The sequence below is a fragment of the Equus asinus genome, chromosome 3 (assembly GCF_041296235.1).
Source record: "Equus asinus isolate D_3611 breed Donkey chromosome 3, EquAss-T2T_v2, whole genome shotgun sequence".
NCBI classification, from domain to species: domain Eukaryota; kingdom Metazoa; phylum Chordata; class Mammalia; order Perissodactyla; family Equidae; genus Equus; species Equus asinus.
The window spans coordinates 159,265,562-159,288,700 of record NC_091792.1 but is presented as its reverse complement, the minus strand read 5'-3'; the positions used below and the strand labels follow the sequence as shown (position 1 = coordinate 159,288,700).

General features: G+C 60.0%; 1 protein-coding gene across 1 annotated transcript; it reads right to left on the bottom strand.

Annotated features, from left to right (window-relative positions):
- Positions 1-1,016: 1,016 nt before the first annotated feature.
- LRPAP1 (LDL receptor related protein associated protein 1) lies at positions 1,017-22,260 on the bottom strand. The gene is made up of 8 exons (XM_044767907.2): positions 21,915-22,260; positions 11,467-11,611; positions 7,787-7,911; positions 6,649-6,769; positions 5,790-5,948; positions 4,935-5,017; positions 3,325-3,501; positions 1,017-1,464 (listed from the first exon to the last, which is right to left on the bottom strand). The coding sequence occupies exons 1-8, from the start codon at positions 22,122-22,124 to the stop codon at positions 1,402-1,404; spliced, it is 1,083 nt and encodes a 360-aa protein (XP_044623842.1). The 5' UTR covers positions 22,125-22,260; the 3' UTR covers positions 1,017-1,401.
- Positions 22,261-23,139: the final 879 nt, after the last annotated feature.

Below are 23,139 nucleotides of genomic sequence, written 5' to 3'. Positions count from 1 at the left end.
CACTTCCTCCAGGGCAGAGGCAACGAGCCCACAGTGAAGATGAGTCCCTAGGCCAGGGGCTCCCTCCAGGGCGTCACCTCCTCAGATGGTACCCTGAGTCAAGTGTCCTCCTCTGGTCACCTCATCCCAGGGCTTGCACCCCCCCAACTGGAACCCCATGAGGGCCAGGCTGGGCCTGCACACAGGGCACTAAGCACTGAGACCCACAGGCAGCCCCCTGGGAGCCTGACAAGGCGGCTTCTCTGGGTCCTGGACACCACACCTGTGCGCAGTCTGCTGTGGCCCTGGCCCTGCCTGAGGCCCAGCGACGGCCGGGAGGGACACACCAGCCGGCCGGGTTAGCAGTAGACACGACGTGGAGGCCCAGAGTGAGGCTCCTGTGCCGGGCACGCACAGGTGGTGGCAGGGACCCAGCAGGAAGGCCCCCCACTTGGCCAGTGACCTAGTGACCCCCGGATGAATGGAGCTGCACACATGCCGCCCGCTCTCGTCCACGGCCCTGACACCCAAAGGCCCAGCACCGAGCCCTGGCCTCGGGTTTTCTTATCACAACGGCTACTGGGTATCTGTGCTGTCAGCGCAGCATTGGCGCTGGCACCAAGATGTGGCCGACTGACACAGGAACGCCGTGCCCAGCTTGGGCCTCTTCCAGGCTCAAAACAGGACTGTGTGAGCTGCTGACTTCCACCTCAGCTGTGAGAGGGCGCCCTCCCTCGGGAGAACTGGGCATGTCGCTGGACAAGGGGGTCCTGCAGGCCCGTCGGGCTCCTACCACCCCAGCAGGCCTCAGGCCAGAGGTCACAGTCCCTTCCCCCTGCCTGGCCTTCTCCACCCTGTAATTTCCACTCCAACCCCAGGAGAGGTGACCGCTAAGGCCATCAGCCCTTCCTTCCCCACACGCTCTTGACAAGAATGGGGCCGTGGGGGCAGAAGAGGGCCCTTCCAGCCGCAGCGGCAGAGCACTCACCGTGACTGACGTAGACACGAGACAGAAACACCACGTGACCTAACGACCCCCAATTCACACACGTCTATTTCCAGGACTCCGCACACAGGATTTCCAGGGCAGATTTATAAGATTTGACATAAACTGTCACCTGGCAGCGTAGAGGCCGCCACTCAGTCGGCAGCTGGAAATTACCGCTCTGGCCGGAGGCGACTGTCGGCATTACTGGAGGGGAGGGCGCTGGCCAATCAGGGCCGCCAGGGCGACAGTGCAGGCCCCTGCCAGGCCCGGGCGGCACTTGAAGCAACCCTTCCCTCCTGAGGCCCCTGGGCCAGTCCCCATCACGCCTTCCGAGGTCCTGGTCACGTGAACGCCACCCCAAAGCACTGGATGGTCTCTGGGAAAATCCCTGAGCATCGTGCCTCCCTTCTCCTCACGCTGGGCTCCCCGGGCCATCAGAGTTCATTGTGGCGAGCTCTTGAAATGCGGCTGGACAGGTCCTGAAAGTGCTTCTTGACCTGCAGAGAGCAAAGGAGACCCGGTGAGGAGACTCACCCGGACCTGAGACGCACCGTCTAGAAGTGAAGCTCTGAGCTCCTAATCTTCCTGTCCAGTCACCCGCGCATCGGGAACCCGTCACGAACGCCACAAAAGCGGCTCAACACAAGCCAGAAACCGCCTGCAGAACCTAACAGACAGCTCGGAGCAGATCGTGCTGACAAAGAAGAGCGCTGTCTCTGTCCTCTCCCGTCACTTTCCAAGCCACGAAGGCAGTCGGACTCTTCTTGGCTCCTTCAGGGGTCCACCCTCAACAACGCGATGGCGGGTGGAGCCTCGTCAGCACCCACAGGCCAGGCTCAGCTCTCTGCAGCTTCTCCCAATCCTCACAGAGCCCTGCAGGCTGGTGCTGGGGGCAGAACCTGTGGAAGGTTCTGGTGCCTCCTCTCAGGGGCTCCCCTCCGACCAACTGGGCACTCCTCTGCCCTCGCCCCGTCCTCGTAAGCACCCGAGTCCACCCTACACGCATTTCCTAGCGACAGGGCATCTTTTTTGCATGGCCAGGTGAAGCCAGGAGCAGCTGCTCATTTGTCATCTTCCTCTGTCCTAGGGGAGGCCCCCTGAGCATTCTCGCGCTATGGTGCGAACTCTAGACTCGACCTCCCAGGCGACAGGCACTTGCTGCTCCCGCCATGCCTGCCAGACGCAGCTGCGCATCCACACACACCCCTCCTTCTCAGAAATCTTCCCTTATTTTATTTTCTAAGTGTTACTTACTTTTGAACACGTAACGCATCCCTGTAGTTCAAAATTCAAAAGGCACAAGAGAAGCTCCCTCCCAAGGCAACCCATTCCATCCCCTTCTAGAGTCTTCCGTGCGTCTGCAGCTCTTCTGGATAAAGGACCCTTCATGTTCTGATGCTGGGCAGGTGCCCTGATTTGTGGGCTCACCACAAACGACCTAACCAGCGCCTTGCAGGAGGACACCAGTCACCCTCATCTTGGCTGTTACAGAGCACGAAGCAGTGGCTGGCCTGGGGCCTGCACCACCTTGGGTGGCTCTGCCAGGTCAGGTGTCCAGCCTCGAGGGTCTAGAGACAGACCCCATGGATACAGAGCGTCCCCCAGAAGGGAGCCATTTCAGTCTCAGCTGTCCTCCACGGCTGTGTATCATCTGGGGTTCAAATGTCTCCCCATAATGCAGCTGATCCCCATCTGAGCTACACACACAGGATGACCCTGCTCGGCCAGCTGCTGCAGCCTTGAGCCGGTCCCTGTGTCCCGAGGCATGGTCTCCACGCGCATGGGGCCAAAGTCTGGAGAGACCGCTGCCTGCCGGGTGCACTTGGGAGATGCCAAAGCCATCACGGGCCACTCGCATGGGAGCGAAGGACCCACAGAACCAGTGACCAGCCACACATTTGGGGGCCAAGATGCTGGCTGTGCAGCTGGAAGAGCCGAGGCTCCAGCCCCACCCACTGGCCCCACCTGCGTGTGTGCACGCCACCGCCCTTGCTGGGTCACCACCAAGAGTGTGAGCGGTAGCGTAGGCGTCCCGGCGCCAAACAGGCCCAGAGGCAGGGGGTGGGAAGAGCTTGGAAGCCCCTGCCCCACAGCAGAGACCATGGCCCAGCCGCCCCCTCAGGATCGTGAAGCCCCCATGCAGGACGGGAGGTGGCTGCCTGTCTGACGCCTCCACTGAGCTCCATGGGGCATGATGACCGCCTCCCCTTGCAGAGGAGGAAAGGAGGCTCAGGGAGGGGAGGCTGGTGCACGCGGGGGCCAGGGAGGCAGACGGCTGAATCCCGGCCCCAGTGCGACAGTGCGCACCGGCCCCACGGAGCCCCAGTGGGAGCCGCCTTCTGGGGGCGCACGCCCACCTTGTAACCCAGCTCTTTGGTCTTCTCCTCCAGCAGGGCGTACTTCTCCTTGTTCCGGCTGACGTGCTCTCTGTCGCCAAAGCTCTCCACGTGCTTCAGCTTTTCGTGAGAAACCTCCAGCTGCTTCTGGTAGTGGTTATGCTTTTCGATTTTGGCTTCAAAGTGCTTCAGCTCCTCCTAGAAAGACGTTTAAACAAGTGAATTTTCCCTAACATGCTCTTAACGCCCTCTGGGGCCCCCGGGCAAGCCTGACAACGGCTTCAGGAGAACAGTGCCGGCAGGCTGCAGTCTGGGGCAGGGACGGGGTCCTGCGGAGTGACAGGGTGCAGCACGGCACACAGGTGCTCCCATCTCTGAAGGCTGCACACACTGAGCCCCCTTCAGCATGCAGCCTGCTGAGGACAGCCCCGAGGGCCGAGTGGGGGTCATGGCTCCGCCGTCCCTGCCGCCACACCATTATGAAGCGGCACACGGAGAAATACTGAGCACCACTATCCGCCGACGGGTTGCCCTCCAGAACCCGACAGCGGCTGGGGGCCACACTCGGGCCACTGCCCCTCTGCGCCCTGCCTGACCCCTGACCTCGTGCCCTCTCGGTGATTGGCACCTGTAGGCATCTGGTTCCCTCCAGCCCTGACCCTACGTCCAGCCCGACACATGGAGCTCGGGCTTTGATCCCGGCCACTCCTGCACTGTCCTCTCCTCCCGGTCCCACCCTGCCTCCTGCTCCTGCCCAATGTGCTCCTGGTCAGACGTCCCACCAGCAATTCCACCACAGTCCTGGTCTCGGTTAGCTGTCACTTCCTCCAGGGTGGGGCCAAGTGCCCTGCCCTGGGGCTGTGAGAGCTCAGCGACACATCCCTCTGAACTGCTCTAAGCTCTGAGAGGGGCCAACTGCCCATCCAGCTCAAGACAGATGCCCAGCATAGAGACCTTTGCTGGACAAGCAATGACCTCCCTGTGTGTCCCGACATCACGTCTCTGTTCTCATCCGACCTGACAATTTGCTCAGAGGCTTCCCTGATCCCTCCGTCACTGGGGGCTGCTCCCTGCTCCCAGCTCCCGCCACCCCTTGGCTCCAGGCCGCACCTCTCAGAAGGAGCTCAACTCCACAGGCCCCAGGTGGAGCTCCCTGCCCCAGCAGACTCCGCCCTCCCTGGGCTCCTGTCCTAGGAAATGGCGGCTCCACACCCTCAGCCTGCGCCCTTTGCTGATCCCTGACCCACTGGCCTGTGGTGACTTTGTCACAACAGGACCCATACTGAGGTGACACAGATAACCAAAGACCTTCTCCTCCAGGCCCACTGCCAGAGCCCCCATGCAGGGTCTCCACGGCTCCTCCTCCAGAGACCCATCAACTCCCTTGCCTCCACGCACCCCAGTTCTCATACCCAGGACACCCAACGTGCAGCAGGTGCCCTGAAGCCACTCTCCACTCACTGGAGGCCTGCTCTGTCCCAGGATACACGCACGGTCCCCACATGCCACAACAAACGATGGAGTGCAGAAAGGGACGAGGCCCAAGGGCCTTTCCCGTGGGATCAGAAATCCCATAGGAGAGGCACTGCCAGCCGGCGCTGCTGAGGCAGGACGCTCTCGCGCCCCCTTACCCGAAACGACTCCAGCTCCTTCTCCGTAAAATTGGCAGACCTGGCCAGGTCCCACAAGTCGATCACTCGGGGCTCCTCAAACTCTGGCAGGACAGCAAAAGTCGTCTCAGGGACTGCGTGGCAGCACCCCCGTGACACTCAGGGGCCCACATGTCCCACCCAGCCCTGGGGACACAGGTGCATGTGTCTGAGCATGTGTATGTGATATGCATGAGTGTGCGTGCATGTGTTCAGGGTCCTCAGACAGCAAACCCAGCATTCTTCCCACCCGCGTTCACTCTATAGTTCACAGGACCCCAGGATGTGGCCTCGCGGATGCCCTCACCCGCCCCTTGGTCAAAGCCACTCTCCTCAGTGTGCACGAGCGTTTGCCGCACCTCGGAGAGGGCCTTCTCCCGCGGAACAGAGCTAACTTGGTGTGCTCCTGTGCACTCGAGGCCGGTGGGGCGGACGAGTGAGCAGGCAGTGTGTGTGGGGGCGAGGGGCAGCGGAGTCCGGAGACTGCGGGCTCCTCGGGGCATCCAGGGCAGGACTGTGTCCCTCTGCCCACAGTCCCGGGCTGAGGCTCAGGCCACTGCCTGTCCTGGCGTAACCAGCAGTCCTGACTGATGCAGGGCCGAGGGAAGACTGACGGATGTCAAAGGGGTGGCATGGCCCCGAAGTGCAGCTGAGTGTGGCCACCAGAGAGAGGGGCCCAGGTGCGCTTGCAGAGAATGCGGAGACGGACAGGAGGGCGCCCGCCCCAAGGCCCCCTGCTCCCACCCCACCCCCACAACCCAGGCCGGTTCTGGGTCAGAGGGGTGACTGGGGCAGATGGCCGGACTTCCTCCCCCGCAGAGACGGCCAAGAGCGTACCGGACTCGGCGCCGTAGCCCTGGTGGCTGACTTTGCGCAGGCGGTCGAAGCCCTGGTTGATACCCCGCAGGCGGTCCTTCAGCTCCGTGTGCTTGCTGTGCAGCACCTCTTCCTTGACGAGGCTCATGTCGGAGGGGCTGATGATGTTCTCCTGAATTTCTGCAGAAACAAAGCAAGTGCCTGATGACGACCTCCACTGGGGGGGTTGGCCCAGGGACAGCAGGACCTGAGATGGCCCTAAGATGCCACCTCACGGAGCTCTGCCTGAACCCACATGGCCACGAGGGCAACCAATCTCTCTCGCCCCTGGTGGAGGCCCTGCTCCCTCAGCCGGCCTCTGCGGTTCTTACACGGGGACTGTCATCGCCACATCCGCTCAAAGGTGCAGACGTCAGCACACGTGTTCCAGGACTGCCCTCTGCAGGGACGGCCCTGAGCTCAGCCAGGAATCCGAGGCTAACTAGATGCAGTGATCCCGCACCAGCCCTCCCACAGTTTGCTGACTTTCTGAGGGTGGGAAAACCATGGATTCTGGGTGAGTCCCGAGTCCAAAACAAGGGTGCTATCACAGAGGACCACAGCAGTCCAAAGGCGGCGACTGCGCGTTTGTGTGAGAGAGACGGCCAGGGGTGACTACATTACTAAACACACGTTTCGACCAACCAAACGTGCTTGTGCAGCTGTCAAAAGCACTGACAGATCCCTAAACACTGAGATTCTCAGAGGGCTGGGTAGAGTCTTGAGAAAAAGGCAGTGGGCACCCCACCCCAACCCCATCTCCCCCTTCCCCCTGCAGCTCCATCCTAGAACATTCTGGAGCATTGTGGAGCCAGGGCTCACAGGGAGGCCATGGGAGTACCGTCAGTTCTGCTCAGGGTCTCCAGCAGGACATTGTACTCATGAACTTTCTCTTTGTGGTGCTGAAACTCCCGCCATAGCTTGTCCAGTTCTTCACTGGAGAATTTCCCAGAGGTCTTTGCCTAAGAGGAAGACAATCTCAAGTGAACACCTGCCATGGGCCATGTTCACCCACCCACAGCTCAGGGTGCCCTGCTGTGGGCAGTGTTCACCTGGGGTCACACAGGTCATCGTTCCTGGGGGTCAGGGAGGACCCTTGCTCCCGTGTGAAGTGTTTGGGCCCTGTTCTTGCCCTGATGACCCTTTATCAGGGGGGTGGCAGGAAAATAACAACCACCGTCACCACTCCTGCCTGAACATCTCCAAGGCCAATGGGGAGATGGTCATAAAACTAGCCAGGTGTGGGGAGCACCGTCTCCTCCTAGGAGATGCCGCAGGCCAGTCACCTCATCGTCACCCCGTCTCCTGGAGCCGTGCAGTGCCACGTGTGTAACGCAGGTCCAGGGATCCCCACTCCTCAGCAGACATTCCCACCCTCCCTCCTGCTCCAGCTCCACCCTCGTGACCGAGGATGCTGGGCTGGTGCTGGAATTCTAATGCTTGACCCCGCTCAGTGCGGTCCAGGCAGAACACGCTGAACAGGAGCAGTGGACGAAGGGGAGTGGAGCAATGAGCGCCTTGCTGCGGCCAGCCCAAACCACTGCCCGGTGGAGTGGCACCCGCTGGAGGTTTGCACCCCCACAGGGAAGGGCGAGGGGTGGCCCAATGCCACCGACCAGCAGGTGAACACCCCCTTCTGAATCACAGAAACCGTCTACAGGATCAACCCTAAAACTAAATACAAGTGAACACGTGGCCCGTGTGACACTATGCGCCTGTACAGGCGCTTAACTACACGGGATTAAGCATGTCCTTGTACCGGAAGTTCTAATGGCTGGTACACCAAATAGAATTCCTTTGCTGAGAGGGTGGGTACTCCGAACAGGAGAGAGACAACGACCACAGGAAGATGGCGTCCGGTTCATGAAGAAACCGCTGCCTTGGTGAGACCCCCCTGCAGAGCAGAGGCTCCGCGACAGCCCCCTTAACTCCCGACGAGAGGACACGAGCTCCAGGTGTGTGCATGCGCCGAGGGGTACCTTGTGCCACAGCTTCTCTAGCCTGGGGTCGCCCAGGCTGTCCTCCTCGGCGCCGTCACTGAGGAAATTGCTGGTCACCATGCGGGCGTCCTTCCTCCCGTCTAGACCGTACTTGGCCAGGATGACTAAGAGAGAAGCGAGGGTTACCCAACAGGGTCCTCCGTGTGAGGGACAGCCCACGCCAATCAAGCTGGCCATGGGCCTGCTCCCTTCCTCCAAGTGTCCTTCCGCCCACTCTGGTTTTCTGGTGACCGCTCAGGATATGGCCCATGGGGACAGGAGTGAACAGACCAGGACTCCTGTTCTCACCAATGGGTCCAGCGGCTTCAGGGACCCCTCAGACAGATGCCACCGCATCGTGGTTTCCTACTGAACACACTTAGGGCCTGATGCCTGTCACACTGGGGTCACACTGCACCCAGTGGCATGTGGGCAGGTCTGGCTCAGACAGGAGTCGCCACCAATGGGGTTGTTTTTACTGGCTGGTTTCATGCCGTTTCCAAACCAACACCTGCAGCCCCGCTTCTGTCGTGGGGCGAACGCCAGTGAGCGTGGAAGAGGACGACAGCTCACGGGTGCATGGGTGGAGGCCAAGGGGAGTTTTCTGCAGCCCAAATCTCATTCGTATTTGGAGGAAAAGATTTTCTAAAGGAGAAACTTCAGCGTCAGCAGCTCCCAATAAAAAGTTAACAGCCTGCTCCGGGCCGGTCAACATGGGACGGTGACTAAGGGTTACTTCTCAGTGAAGCTAGGACATGGCTCACCCCACAGCCCCTCTCCAGCACGGGGCCTGCTCTGCAGCTCGTCTCAGCACCCCATCATCACCATACGACGTGGGGCAGGCCTGGGAAGCCGGCTTCGGGCATGGGACAGGATTCTGACCTCCAGCTGTGGCTCTCTGGGACAAGCCCTCTGCTGGATCCACCTGGAACTCGGGGCCCACCCGGGATGTTGGTGCCCTCCCAGCATCCCCTCCCATCCCACACCCCTCCTTACTTGGAGGTGGGCTTGCCCCTTCCTCCCTGCTCTGAAGGGATGGTGTCCTCACTCTGGGCCTCCCTCAAGCTCCCAATCACGTCTCCCCTAGAAGTGGGGTGGTGGACTCCCCTTCACCCTGCACCCCACCCTGGCAACCCCTGGGGTCCCCGTCATTCAAGCCAGCAGCCCACCTGACCCAACCCTGACCCCTAGCCCCTCCTTTGGACCTCAACCACAATGCACACTGGACACACCAGTCCTAGCAGGGGGCATCATGGCCCACCTGCGCACACCTCTACACGCCGCTCCTCGTCCCAGGGGCCCACCCTCGGTCACGTCAGCCCTGGGGCCTGTGCTCAGCTGCTCCTGGAGGCTTCACTTTCCTGGTCTCAGTCTACACTGCCTGCATCTCAGAACTCACTCCACCTGGAAGCCTAGACTGGAGGTCTGGAGAATGACCTGTGAGGTGTATGCCCCCAGTGTCCCAGCCTGTGAGAGCTCGTAGGGTTCCTGAACGTTCAAGATGGCCTGGGGTCTTTGCCCTAAACTGCAGAGGAGCCCCTCTACTGAGCCAGGGAGAGCTGCCTCAGGTGAAGGGACATGGTCGGGTGTGGGCCACACAGCTATGAAGCTCATGACACCGTGTAACTGCGATCTGTGTTTCATCACATGCAATTTACACCTTAAACACTATTTAGAAGAAAAGGTTGCCGGGTATCTCCCACCCAGCAAGCTGGTGCCTGGCCCTGCCTCTGAAGTCCACTCAGCGGCCGTCTCGCCAGCCCCTCTGAGTTCTGGCGCACCCCCAGTGGCCCCCGAGCCTGGGGAGGAAGAGCAATGGGGAGCGGGCCCAACTGTGTCATCGGGCTCTCAGAGAGCAGCTGGCCCAGGTCCTCCAAGAGTCCCAAGTCAGAGGCCAAAGGAGGCTGCATCAGACCCTGTCAAAACGCAAGTCACACAAGCCTCAGTGTGCCCTCAGCAGCCTGGACCGTGAAAGGCTCTGGATCCCAGCAGTGCTGGGTTCGGCATGAACTGGAGTCACAAACACTAAAGTGGAATGGAAGAGGCCCCACAGAGCACCCAGTGCAGCCTCCTCTGCTCATGGGCCCTGTCACGCCTCTGGGGTGCACCGGGGAGGGGGCACCACGCTGGATGGGGCGAGGCCAGCCCAGCCTGGGGCGTGCCGCAGCTCTGGGGGTGATGCAGCAAGCAGGACCCGCTTGCTCAAAGCCGTCGGCCAAGACAAGGGAGAGTCGATGTGGCTTGCTCCCTAAGGAGCTGGGGCATGGCCGGTGGACTAAACGTCTGGCGTGCCCATGACAAATCTGGTTACACTTGGATCTTCCCTTTCATGTCCCAAGCTCTGGCCAGGACGCTGCACCATGTGGACCCCTAGGTGTGGCATCAGCCTTGGTAACAGCCCGGGGTGGGGGCCTATGGGCCACACCCGGAAGATGGCTAGCCACTCGGTGAACACAGGTCTCCCAGAGCGAATGCTCGGGAGGGTCTGCTTCAGCACTCCAGCTCTTCTGGTCCAGGTGAATCTTCTGCCAGGTGACCGTGGCACCAACGAAGAAACCAACGTCACCCAAGCAGAAAACAGGCATGGCTGCACCTGGGACACGGACCTGGACATTTCTGGGCTGAAGGCTACTCCCAGGAGGACATGGCCTGGCAGTGGGAGTTTAGGGTGAAGGTGCCCTGGGGAGGGAGAGGACTGCTGGGCGACCTCTGTGCTCCCTCCTGCCCCTCCATCTCGGCCCTGGGCCACCTGGAATGCACGGGGCATGCGTGAGACGTGGGAGGGCTACAGCGCAGGCAGAGCAGACTCAGTGCAGCCACACGTGCAGCACCCACAGCCACAACCACTTGACCCCCCGACGTCTGGGCTCTGCAGGGAGCTGCACCAGGCGCAGAGTGGCCAGGGCACACCCACGCGCCGTGGCGGGTGGCAGGCCAGGGCGTGGTGGGTCTCCAGGCGCCAGGGCCAAGCAGGCGGGATGGTGACCTGCCTTCCTTCTACTCTCTGCTCTCCACCACGTGGATGGCAGCAAGACCAGTCAGCTCGGAAGCGTCAGCCTAAAACACGGCTGACCGGAACGCATGGGAGCGCCTGGAGTCCAGCCTCCTCCTGCCAGGGCACTGCTGGCTCCTGGCTGGACTGAGAGGACGGCAGAGAAGGGGGTCTGAAAAACCTCCGGGTCCTGAGAACACGCATCTCTTGCACACTGGGCTGCCCAGGCAGATAATCGTTCTGTCTCTTCCTGATTATCAACAGCAACAAGCAGCTCACTGCATCCTGTTCTGTTAGAGAGCTATTTTCCTAACAGATCTGCAATGGCTCGCCCCTAACTTCCAGACCCCGGGAACACCCGCTTCCTCTTCCAGGCGACTGTGGGCATTGGCCGCCCCCAGCCTCCTTCCTGGGCCCAGCAGCTCCAGGGCCTTCAGCCGCTTGTGTGCTAATGCCCCAGATGCCCCTGGCCTGGCCCTCCCTCCTGTTTGCCAGAGCCCTCAAAACAGCCCAGCAGCCGTGCCCACGGCCGAGAGCTGCTCCGTCCTGGGAGATGAGCCGCCGGGCAGGCTGCATTAGGACGGCCCCACTTCCGTCCTGTCCACCAACCAAGGAATCAGAATGAGAAGCCAGGGTGATGGAGCCGGGGCGACCGCTTCCCTTCACATGAAAAAGAAAAGAAGGATACCATTGAGATTGCGTCTAAGTTTAGCTTCTTTCTCCCCGTCTTCATCTAAGCCTTCAGCCTTCAGTTTCTTCCAGCTGAACTCGTCCCTTTCTTGTATCTTCAGATCAGCGTGGAGCTCGGAGAGTTTCACAGGAGAGAGCTGAAGCTGTGGAGGGAGGGGAGAGGACACCTGACATCCCGCTGTGTGAGGAACCAACGGTACCACCCGGGAGACAAGTGGGAGACGGAGTCAGGGCCCAGACAGTCAAAGCCCTGCACAAGTCCCCATGAGAACTTTGAGGGGACCTCTGCCCTGCGGCGTGCAGACCACGGGCCTTCACACAGAGCCCGCTCTCCAGCCTCGCCTGAAGGAAGACCTGTCACTATGGCATGAAAGCATCTAGAAATCTCAAGGCCCTAGGGAGCCAATGCTATCAGCAGCCTGAGCACGCGGGCACGGGAGGGAAGGCTGGCCACCCCTTCCCCTGAGGGACGCCATCTCTAACAGCACACCCCAGCTTCCCAGCCTGGACCCTGGGGACACTCGTGGAGACCCGGCTCAATGCAGGGGGAGGATGCAGGGGCACGAACGTGGGACTTGAAGAAACCACCACCTTTTCCTTGTATTATGTAACTACAATAAAAAATAAACTACAACTATCAGAGAGGATAGGAGACTGGATTCACGGAAAACTTCCAAATGGAGAAAAAATGAATAAAAGCACAACCGGGGCTGCCCCAGGGAGTGGCTGGGAAGCTCTGCCCCGCGTCGCACTCTTCCCTCCGAGCAGGTGGCCGGGCTGGGAGCCGACAGACCGAGGGCCTCCGTGGGAACTCTGGGTCCTCACAGATCCTGCTCACCTGCTCAGCCACCAAGTTCCAGGCCAGCACCACCTCTGCTGGATGAAATGACACATGAAGGTTCTAGTTTGTTCCCTTAAACATGCAGCTTTAAAAACGAATTAGTTAACATGCCTGACAGATGCCCCCACCCCTGAGGGACTGGTAAATGACACCCCGGGGCTGTGGGGTGCGGGCCCCCCTGGGTAGCACTTCCGTGCCTCAGCTCCTTCGATGGCTGGTGCCGGCCCAGGCAGGCACTCCCCTGTGGATGTCCGCTCAGACACGGGCGAGGGTGCTGGGACCTGACCCTGGGCAGCCTGGCTGTCCGGCGGGAAGGGTCTGTTCCCGGGGTCTGAGCTGGGGCTGGACACACATGTGTGGATGTGTACGCATGCCCATGAGCACAGGAGGGAGGGAAGACACACCTGTGCCAGAACCTCTGACGCAAGAGTTTCAGGTCAGGGCAGGAAGGAAATTTCGAGGACAACTGAAGGCTACCAAGAAGGGAGGACCACAGTGGCTGCAGGAGAGGGAGTGGCGGGGCGGAGCACGTCCACCCTGACCACCAAGGAGCGCGGACAGGGGCCCCTCAACTCGGCCTCCCTGGGGCCAGACAGTTGCTGTGAACTGGACCGAATGCTGGAGGCCTGAGCTTGTGGTCCTGGGCAAAGTGACAATAAAGACTACAGACACTCAGCTGAACATCCTTCATCCACAATCACAACTTCAGAGTTGCTGTCCTCGTCTCACCGGCCCTCACTCAGGGAGCGGGTCTCTCCACCTGAGTGTCCTCAAAGGGACCCCAGGCCTCTGTGACAGGAGAATCCACCCCCACGCGCTGGCTGCGATTGGCCCAGCAGGCGCACCCCAGCCCCAGCCCGTCAGCAGGCAGGCCACCCAGTGCTGGGAAGACATGCTAACTCCATGCCGTCCCCGACCCCACTGCAGCTGACACTGGCGGGAGCGCAGGACAAGGGTGCGGTCCGCATGCCCCAGCTTCAGCGGCGGTACGAGAGGAGGGTGTTTGCGTCCGCTGATCGAGAGAGCAGTGGGGCCGGAGGACTCGGGGCCCAGCAAGCTCTTCTCCTTCGCAGACACCCAATCCAGGAGATGAGCCAGGATTAAAGCTAAAAGCACCTGCAAGTCTGCAGGAGGCTCGATGCAGAGAAGAAAACAGTTTTGATTTCTGGTTTGTTTTTTTTTTTGAGGAAGATTAGCCCTGAGCTAACATCGGCTGCCAATCGTCCTCTTTTTGCTGAGGAAGCCTGGCCCTGAGCTAACATCCGTGCCCATCTTCCTCTACTTTATATGTGGGATGCCTACCACAGCATGGCATGCCAAGCGGTACCATGTCCACACCCGGGATCTGAACCGGCGAAGCGGAACGTGCGAACTTCACCGCTGCGCCACTGGGCCGGCCCCTTGATTTCTGACTTTTTAAGAGAAGTGTGAAAGCTGACACTCTAGCTCCTGCCCTTCTGTTCTTACTTCCACCCTCAAAAAATGTCCTTACTGACTAGTTATGTGAAATGCTAAAAGTTATGACGTTGCAGTTATGGATACAAATGGTGCTAACTGGAAAGATCAAAGCATTCCAAATGCCAAAAAAACCCTAAAAAAAAACCCTGCAAGTTTAGCGGCTGATGTCTAAAACCACACCAGCGTCCCACGCTGTAAGAGCTGGTCAGACGCCGCCTTCTCGTGAGCTCAGCTCCCGGCTCTGACCTGCTCCTGGCTCGGTGTGCCGCGGCAAGCCGGGTCCTCAGTGGAGCTCAGGCTCCTCTTCATAAAGCAGGTTTGCCAAGATCTGCACTACCCAGAATGTGCCTTGGATGGTCACACCAGGATTCACGGAAATGGGTTGAGGGCAGCTTAGTGGGGAAGGCCACACCATGCCCACATTGTGACATCAGCATACTAAAGGTTCTGAGAAGTCCTGGAGCAAAGGACTATCAGCTCTGCTGAGCCCAGCTTCCCAAATCTACTGAATCTCAGACCGGTTAAGTTCTGCGAGGACCCAGATTCTCGAGAACAAGTCCTGGGGTGGGGGGTGGCTAAGGACATCCCGACAGCCCGCGTCTGAGCTTGTCCTGAAGCTGGTCCCCACCAGAACCTCTCTGTGGCTCCAGCAGGGCCCCACCAGTCCCCCACTCCTTGGCCCCATCCTAGGAACACTGACTGACCAGAATGATGCACTAGCGACGCCAAACCACCCGTGTCTGGAGCTGCCTCCCCCACTTGTCCTCCGGGGCTCGCGCCCACCCCTGGGCAGCTCATTCCTCGGGGCAGTGCCAGGCCCGGGCACAAGGAGGCCCTAACCACAGGCCGACCCGCAGGGGCCAGTGAACCACTACCGATAGCTGGATGGTGCCACAGCCCAGGTGACACGGCCAGCTCTGCCACCCCCCCTCAGAAAACCCCCACCCCTCACAGCTGTGCCAGGACCACCTTGCCCAGCCTCTGCCACACCTGACGCACAGGGGCCCACACGTGGCTACGCTGGCCGAGTGATCCGCTGACCAAGCGTGTGAGGAACTGGGGCTTTGAGGTGGCTGGGTGGCCTCAGCAGCTGGAGTGGGCCACCGCCCTCCACTGGGGCAAGTGGAGAAGGCCAGCGGGATGCATGCACTGTGTGGGGGGTCCTCCTTTGAAGGCGCTGGGAAGTAAGGGTCCAGCGCCCTCTGGTGTTGCCACGGCTCTCGGCCCCTGCCCAAGGCAGCGGGAGGCAGGCAGGAGCCTCGGCTCCAGGCAGGTGTGAGCACTGACCCTGTGTTCTGTGGCCCCAGGCTCTGGGCCACCGTCCCCACCCCACGGGGCACAGAGCCCAGGGAGGCCGAGAGGAGACCTGGACCTTTGCTTCAGCCCCTCCCGCTGACTCCTGTTGGCACAGCCAGACCAGCTGGAACATTCCACTGCACTCCTCTACTGGAACATTCCGCTGCCGAGTTTCACATGGCTGCCCCTGCCAGGGATCAGGCCTCAGCGCAGGCCACTGCCCAGGCACCCGAGCCCACGGTAGCGAGGCCCAGCCTGCAGGCGCTCCTGCGGGCACGCGGCACTCTTGGCGGAGGGGGTCGGTTGGAACCACCCAACACGCACGGGACAGCACAGCCAGCCGTTGACCACACGGTACAGGCACAGGGCCGCCACGCTTCTGAGGTTAAAAGCGTCACCATGATGACCCCTTTGGGGATGGCCCCGAGGAAGGGCAGACCTCTCTCCTCGGAATCGCCCACAGCTACCAGGATCAGCACCCAGCTTCCGGGAGGACTCTCGGGAGATGCCGAGGAAACCTGGGCTGCCCTCCCCAGGTCTGAAATCCGCCCAGAGCAGCTCCTCAACAGTACAAAGAGGGCACCAGGGCCGAGGACAGGACGGCCTTCTGATTCTCTGGAAGTTTCTTTGACCCGCTCTGTGGGCTCGCATCCCCCCCATGGGCTCTCCTAGGGGCAGGTTCCTCAGGAGCCCTGGGCTCTCTCATGGTCTCCCCACCCCAACCACCCCCCCGGGGCCGAAACCCTTCCATGCGAAGCCTACATGGATGCCCGGGGCTCCTCAAACAGTGCCCAGGGCAGGGCTACCTGGCTCCACCTGCCCAGCCAGCTCCCGGAGCTCCGTCCCAGGCTCCTCCAGGCCCGTTGCCTGGATGCCTGTCTGTTGGTGCTCTCAGGACCACCAGGACCGCAACCTCTCTGACTTGTGCGCTCCCCGGGGCAGACGAACTGGACGATGGATCTGAGTGTGCTGACTTCCCAGGAGGGGCGGCCCGGCGCTGGGAGGTGGGCAGTGGGCAGGCAGGAGGGAGGGAGGCCCCTTCTGCAGGAAGAACAGGCTGGCACTGCGAGGCATTCAGCCGCATCTCTGTGCTTTGTGAGTGTGCTTTGTGGAGTGACAGGCTTGCTCCCGTTTCTGGTTCCCTGAACGCGACGTCTGGCTGCTCTGTTACTAGCCTCCTACTGAGTGGCGTCTCGTCTGCTGTGCTGCCCAGAAGGGAGCCTGCAGCACATCTAGGACGCCGAGGACACAGGCACTGAGGCCCAGGCCCCAGAACGTCTCTGTGCAAGAGCAGGGCTCGCTCTGCCGTCACCGCCAGGGGCCTGCTCGCCGCAGAAGCTGCAGCTGGGGATGGTGAGGGCGGAGGGGCTGGCTCCCGGCCCTGTTCTCCATGGTCACTGTGACAGCAGGACGACCCTGGGTGTCCCTCTCTTGGGCTGCAGGAGAGGGACCTGGGTGTCTTCTGACTGCCAGCTAGTTGCACCACAGGGGGACAGATCTGACGACCTCGGGCTGGCAGACAAAGCATGGGCCTGGGGACCCAGTGACCCCTCACCTTCTTATCTGTCCACCTCCCCAGGGCCCCAGCGGAGTCAGCCCGTCAACGTCAGGGCAGGAGCCCAGGGTGCTGCACACTCTGGTGCCCATCAGGGCCCGTTATTGGTATGCCCTCTCGAGTCACTCCCTCTCTGTTCTGAGGCCTCTGGGGATCTAGACCACATGCCGCATCTCACAGAAAGCAGCCAAGATCTGGTGCTGACCTTCCCCTGAAACGGAGGGCCCGCGAGTTGATGCTGCAAATGCCCCCAGGCAGAAGTGCCCCAGAAGCAGCAGCCATCAAGTCCAGGCCAAAAAGGAGGAAAAGGAACAGGTCGCATGCAAATACCTGGCGTCCACTCTGCATTCTTTCAATCTCTTCAACTGAAGGGTAAATGTTAACCCAACACGAGAAAAGAACTACTTAATAAAAACCAAATGCAAACAGAATCTGCCCAACACTAACAGTGAGGTAAACCATCACTAAGGACGAGACAAGCCAACAGGCGGGGAAGGAGGCGGCTGGTCAGAGACGAGTGTTTCCAGATGCTCCGGGGGAGCACCAAGGGCACCTGAGAGCCGAGCACTCTCTGAGGAGCCGCTCGGGCTGGCTGACCTGTCCTCCCCGACTGCTCTCAGACTGGAGGCGCCAGCACCATCGTGACCCGTCACACCCTCCTCCGCTGAGCAGCGCCACGTGCCAGGCGGAGGGCTCCGGGACCTTCACGACAACTCTGGGCAGCCTGTTACACTGAGGCCCAGGGAGGTTAAGAAGCTGGCCCAGAGCTGGCCGGGGTATTTCACTCTTTCTGATGCTACTGTAAATGGGGCTGCTTTCTTACTTTCCTTCTCAGAGAGGTCAATGCTGGTGTACAGACAGGCAATGACTCTCGTGCGTTGATTTCGTATCCTGTAACTTCAGCGAGTTTACTAGCTCTAACAGTTTCTTCTGGAGTCTTTAGGGTTTTCTACATGTAAGATCATAACATCTGTGAACAGACATAATTTTACTTCTTCCTTCCCAATTTGGATGCTTTTCATTTCTTCTTGCCTAATGGCTCTGGCTAGGACTTGAAGTACCATGTTGAATAGAAGTGATTAAAAAAAAGGGCAAAGAACTTGAATATTTCTTCAGACAACACACAAATGGCCAAAAGGTCTATGAAAAGGTGCTCAACGTCACCAATCACCAGGGAAATGCAAATCAAGACCCCCACGAGGTATCACCTCACACCTGTCAGGACACATTATAAAAAAAACAAAACAGGAAACAACCAGCGCTGGTGAGGATGTGGGGAAACCGGAAGCCTTGTGCACTGCTGATGCAAATGTAAACTGCTGCAGCCACAATGGAAACTGCATGGGGCTCCTCGAAACTCAACACAGACCTACCACGTGATCCAGAACCCCACTTCCGGGTACGTGTCCAAAGGAAGTGAAATGGGAATCTCCAAGAAATGGCTGCACCCCCATGTTCAACGCAGCATTATTCACAACAGCCAAGACGTGGAAACAACCTAAACGGCCACTGACAAATAAATGGATAAAGAAAATGTGGTATAAACACACAATGGAATATTATTCAGCCTCAAAAAAGAAGAAAATCCTGCCATTTGTGACAACATGGATGAACCCGGAGGATATGATGCTGAGTGAAAGGAGCCAGACGCAGAACAACAAACACTCCCACGTGACACTCACGGGAAGAAACGCAAACAGCCAAACTCAGTGAAGCAGAGTGGAAGGGTGGTGGCAGGGGCCAGGGGGAGGGAGTCAGGCGGTACTGGCCAAAGGGCACAAAGCATCAGTTCTGTGAGACGAGCAAGCCCTAGAGGCCTACGCGCAGTAGGGTGCCTATGGTTAACAACACTGCCGTGCGTCAAGATGCACATGTTAAACACGCACAGCTTTTCTGATGCCGATCACATCTCAGTAAAGTGGTAAAAGAAAACGTCACCCCGGCCACAGCTCTGAGCTCTGGCTGAGCGACGGTGTGCAGAGCACAATCAAGGAGGCTGGGCGTCGTGCTGGCACCAACACTGTACCTGTGCCCACAGGGACCTGGGAGCCCACGTCCACCTCGAGGTAACCTCCCACCCCCCGTCTTACTCTCATCATGTACAGTGAGTGAGCTCCAAGGACAGAACCCGGCTCCACTCATCCCCCAGCCGCTGGGGGCACATGTGCAGATGATGCCCAGTCCCTGGCCTGCCCTTCCTGAGTCCTCCCTGGAGTGAGGGGTGTGGTGCCTGCGTACACACAACAAGGGAAGGGAAACAGGCCACGCGGGGGAAAGTGCATTCAGACACAACCCCCTCTTCCTGCCCTCCTACCTCAGAGGAGAAGACATGCTTCAAAATGTTTTAATCACCGGTGTCAGGATGACTAAATCCCTGACGGGAGCCTGGAGCTCACAGAACCAGGCCAGTGAGTGTTCTGCCGGGGCACCCCGTGGCCCTGCTCGGGATGCCCCCACATCACAGCACGGGGCATCCAGACGACCCCATGCCCATAGAGGCACCCCGAGAAGACTTTTCACCGTTTTACCCAAACCCCAAGGCTCCACAGACAGCCCCCGGCCCCACTGCTCAGGAGTCTCGCAACAGCCCGGAAAATGTCACGAGACCCACGAGGCTGGGCAAAAGCAACCCTGGCTCCCGAGGTCTGGCCCAGAGCCCTTCCATGCACTCCCATCAAACAGGAACTGGGTAATTTCACAGAAAGTCAAGATTTAAGATGCGGGGATGGGATGGAGCAACACGAGCCGTTCCCCGGTCCAGTCTCAGGGGATGGGAAGGGAGTTTCAGTGTCTTCTCAGAAGTCCCGAACTAGGGCACCACCCCCGCCCCGTAAAACATGGGCTGGAGAGAGAGGACAAGGCAAGTAACTTCCTCAGACTCCTTTACCCTATTTATGTGATACGCCATATATCCTACGATACGCTGTACAGGATACACCATGATATCATTTTGTATCTAGAAAACAAAGACACTGGATGTTTTCACAGAGCAAATTATCAAAAAGGCTGAGAACACTGGTGTGCAAAGTGTGCCATGAGACACTTCTGTGGCACCGGCCCAGGCTCTCTGAGCAGCAGGAGTGCTGATTCTGAGCCGGGCACTGCCTGAGGCCTACACGCAGCTTGCTGCCCAGGACAAGCTCCCATCGCCGCCCTTAAAGCTCCCGCTGTCTAGGACGAGGACCAAGATGAGCCTGCCTCCAAGGGCGAGGCTCTCCGGAAGTGGGGAGGGACACGGAAAATGCCACCAGGCATAAACGCCACCTGGAGGACCTGCACATTTTGTTCAGCAGAAAAGACCTGCACCTGCGATTGCAGAATTTCAGGACTTGGGCGGACCAGACAGGTCATCTAGTTCAAGGACCGGCCATCCAAAGCCGGGACAGGGCTGGGGTTCCCGGAGCAGAGAGAGCAGGGGATGAGGGCCTGAGACTGACACAGGTCACGCCTGGACTTCGCAGGTGAGAACGTGGGGGACGTCCAGGTGCAGAGAGGGCAGGTGAGCAGCCAGGAGATGCGAGGAAGCCATCCAGCCTGACACATGCAAAGCAGCATCTGCCAACAAGGTGGGGCGGACCAGGACGCACTGCAGGCAGGTGGGAGGTGGGAGGCGGGGGCGGGCTCTCGGGCACAAGAGAGCATTTCCAGACACGACCTCAGATTCAGTGAGCCAGTCCCTCCTGTTCCCAAATGCTCAGCAGCTGTGTGGGGCACCCACCACAGGGGGCTCTGGGGACGGATCCCTGGGCCTCCCCATCACTTCTGTTCTCTACGGCCACATCCAAATCCAGGTGCCCCCAGCCCCTCCTGAGCCCCTCACTTCAAGAAGCCTGCCTGCCTCTCCAGCCCAGAGCGCTCTCGCTCACCTCTGCAGGCTGAACACCCAGCGGGCCTTGACAGCCGGGCCCCCCAGAGTCCTCAAGGACACTAGTCTGGGAACAGCACTGGGCCCGGGAGAATCTCTTTAAGGTCCTGTGGAGCTGATGCACTTGGCACGGATCCCACCCCCCCAGGGCCCCTGCAGTCTCCTTCCCCGCCCTCTCCCACCCCCTTCTCCCCTGCCAAAGTCTCTCCTCTTTCTCCTCCAAGACTTAGTCCTTATTTTGCAAATGTTTTACTCTCCTTCTCAAAGACTCAGGAATGCATAAAACTGGAAGGCTGGATCTAATCTGACCCCCTTCACCTTAGATACTGAGGCCGGGAGGGGCGTGGGTGTAGCCTGTAAATACCTTTGCCACTCAACACACACCCTGCCTAACAGATGAGTGACCGGTATGTGAACGAGAGCGGCTGGTCCAGGGTCACACACCCATTAAGAAAGTGTAGTCCCAATTCTGCCCTCACAGGCTGAGTGACCTTGGGGATGCCCTCTACCCTCCAGGCCTCCTTATCTTCATCTGTAGAATGCGAGTCAGATGAGAGCACTCCTCAAGTGTAGTGCTCTTTGTGTTCTAAACTGAGCCCTCTCCTCTCACCTCACCAGCTCCTCTCTCCCCAGCTAACAACAGGCCTGCTGCTGGGATTTCTGCCGTCCCGGGACACAGCTTTGTGCCCAACACTACGGCTGTTTCTGGTTTCTCCACACAGGGAGGTGGAATGTAAGAGAGGAAGCACAGACCTGAACGGAGGAGGCCTGAGGTCGAGCCTGGTTCTGCCCCTGACTCTGGAGAAGTCACTCAGCTCAGCAGCAAACACTGGGCCTGCATGCAGGGAGGGGTCTCAGCCTCAGCTGCAGGGGGAGGGGGCACTAACTGGCGGGGGCAGCCCCTTCTGCACCAGCACAAAGGTCTCCCCAGTCTCGGCCTGAAATCATGAGTCTGGGTCTCTCTTTCCAAGGCAGGGGGGCAAGGGACACCCCCATCTACACTTGGGGGCGGGTCTAAGGACTGTAGGCACCACCTGTCAGTGGGAACTTGGGCCAGGCACTCCATCCATCTCTTGAGATCAGAGGATACTCTGGCCCCGCGGACCCCCGAGAAAGAGGAGGCCCTGGCCCCGTGTAGCCCCAGATAAAAATGACACTGGCCCCGAGCACCCCAGAGACAGAGGTGACGCTGGCCCTGCAGACCTACGGGATAAAGGAGGCCCTGGCCCCGTGGACCCGCAGATAGAGGTGACCCCGGCCCCGCGGACCCCTGAGATAGAGGCGACCCTAGTCCCGCGGACCCCCCCAGACAGAGAAGGCCCGCCCGGCGGACATCCAAGATGAGAGGTGACCCTGGCCTCGCGGACCCCCGAGCCAGAGGTGACCCAGGCCCCGCCGACCCCCGGGTGGAGGAGGCCCCACCCCGCTCACCCGCCGGGCCTTCTCCCACAGCTGGTTCAGCTTCTCCATGCGGAACTCCCCCCCGGGGTCGCGCTTCGGCGACAGCTCGGGCTCATTCTTCTCCCGCGAGTACTTGCCGCCGTGGCCCACCGCCGGCAGGGGCCCGAGCAGCAGCAGCAGCAGCAGCAGCAAGAGCGGCGGGAGCCCGCGCGACACAGCTCGGACCCTCCGCGACGCCATCTTACTCTTCCAGCCGCCGAGACCCCGCGCTGCCGGACGGAAGAGGCCCCGGCCCGGCCCGCCCCGCCCCGCCGCGCCGCCTCCTGGGAGTTGTAGTCCCTTCCCGCGCGGCCGGCCCGGGCAAGGCCTCCGGCGGACTACAAGGTCCGGGAAGCCCTGCGGAGGCACGTGGACATTTCCTAGGCAACCACGCCGCCGCCTCGTGACGCCCGGCGCCCCGCAAGCCCTTACAGCCAGGGTTGCCCAAACTGGGATTGCGGAGTTGAGAGGGGACCCAGCCGCCCAGACCCCGGAATCTGGAATGACAGGAGGCCCGTTCCCCTCCACTCCGTAGAAAGAGTACACAGTTCAGAAATCGGGACAGTGTCTGGCTGTTCCTTAGACCTTCTCTGTCATCTGCGTTGATAGGGAATCTTCCTTGTCATTACGGGCTTCATCAGGGTGGCCCTGCTTGGCGCTCAGGAGTAAATGTCGCTGCTGTCAGGAACCCGGAAACCACCTGGCTGATTCCTTCACTTGACGGGAAGAAAAGCTGAGGTCCAGGGAGTGCCCTGGGCCTTCTCGCTGCCGTCCCCATGACCCAGGGAGCGCGGGCACCCCAGCAGCCTTTGAACTGCCTCCCAAACACTGACCCTCCGTGCACTTTTTTTGTAGGCATTAGAGAGATTCCCGCACCTGTCTCATCTCTTCCCACCCCCTAACGTTTTAGTAGATCAGCGAAATTCAACATAGCCAACGTGTTGGGGGCTGGGCTGGTGAGCAGGTGAGCGCCCTGGAGGCAGAGTGGGAAACAAAGGGAGAGAGTGAGATGGGAATTGCTGTCTTCAAGTAGCTTGAGACAGAGGGTCGAGTAGAGGCACCAACTAGGTGCTTTGGGGCTTAGAGAGGGACAGGGTGAGTCCATCTGGTAAGGATGACCTGAAAGGCCTCCCAAGGTGGTGGACTGTGCCTTCGAGGAAGGGCATTCCAAGTGGAGGGACAATGAGGACAAAGTAAGGGGGTGAAGAACACCTGG

What these genes read in the sequence shown, in the direction of transcription:
- LRPAP1 (XM_044767907.2), bottom strand. Translation starts at nt 22,124, where the DNA reads ATGGCGTCGCGGAGGGTCCGAGCTGTGTCGCGCGGGCTCCCGCCGCTC. An exon ending in TGTGGGAGAAGGCCCGGCGG is followed by an intron (nt 11,612 to 21,914) that starts GTGAGCGGGGTG and finishes CTCCCTCCACAG; the next exon opens with CTTCAGCTCTCTCCTGTGAA. An exon ending in GACCCTGAGCAGAACTGACG is followed by an intron (nt 5,949 to 6,648) that starts GTACTCCCATGG and finishes TTGTTTCTGCAG; the next exon opens with AAATTCAGGAGAACATCATC.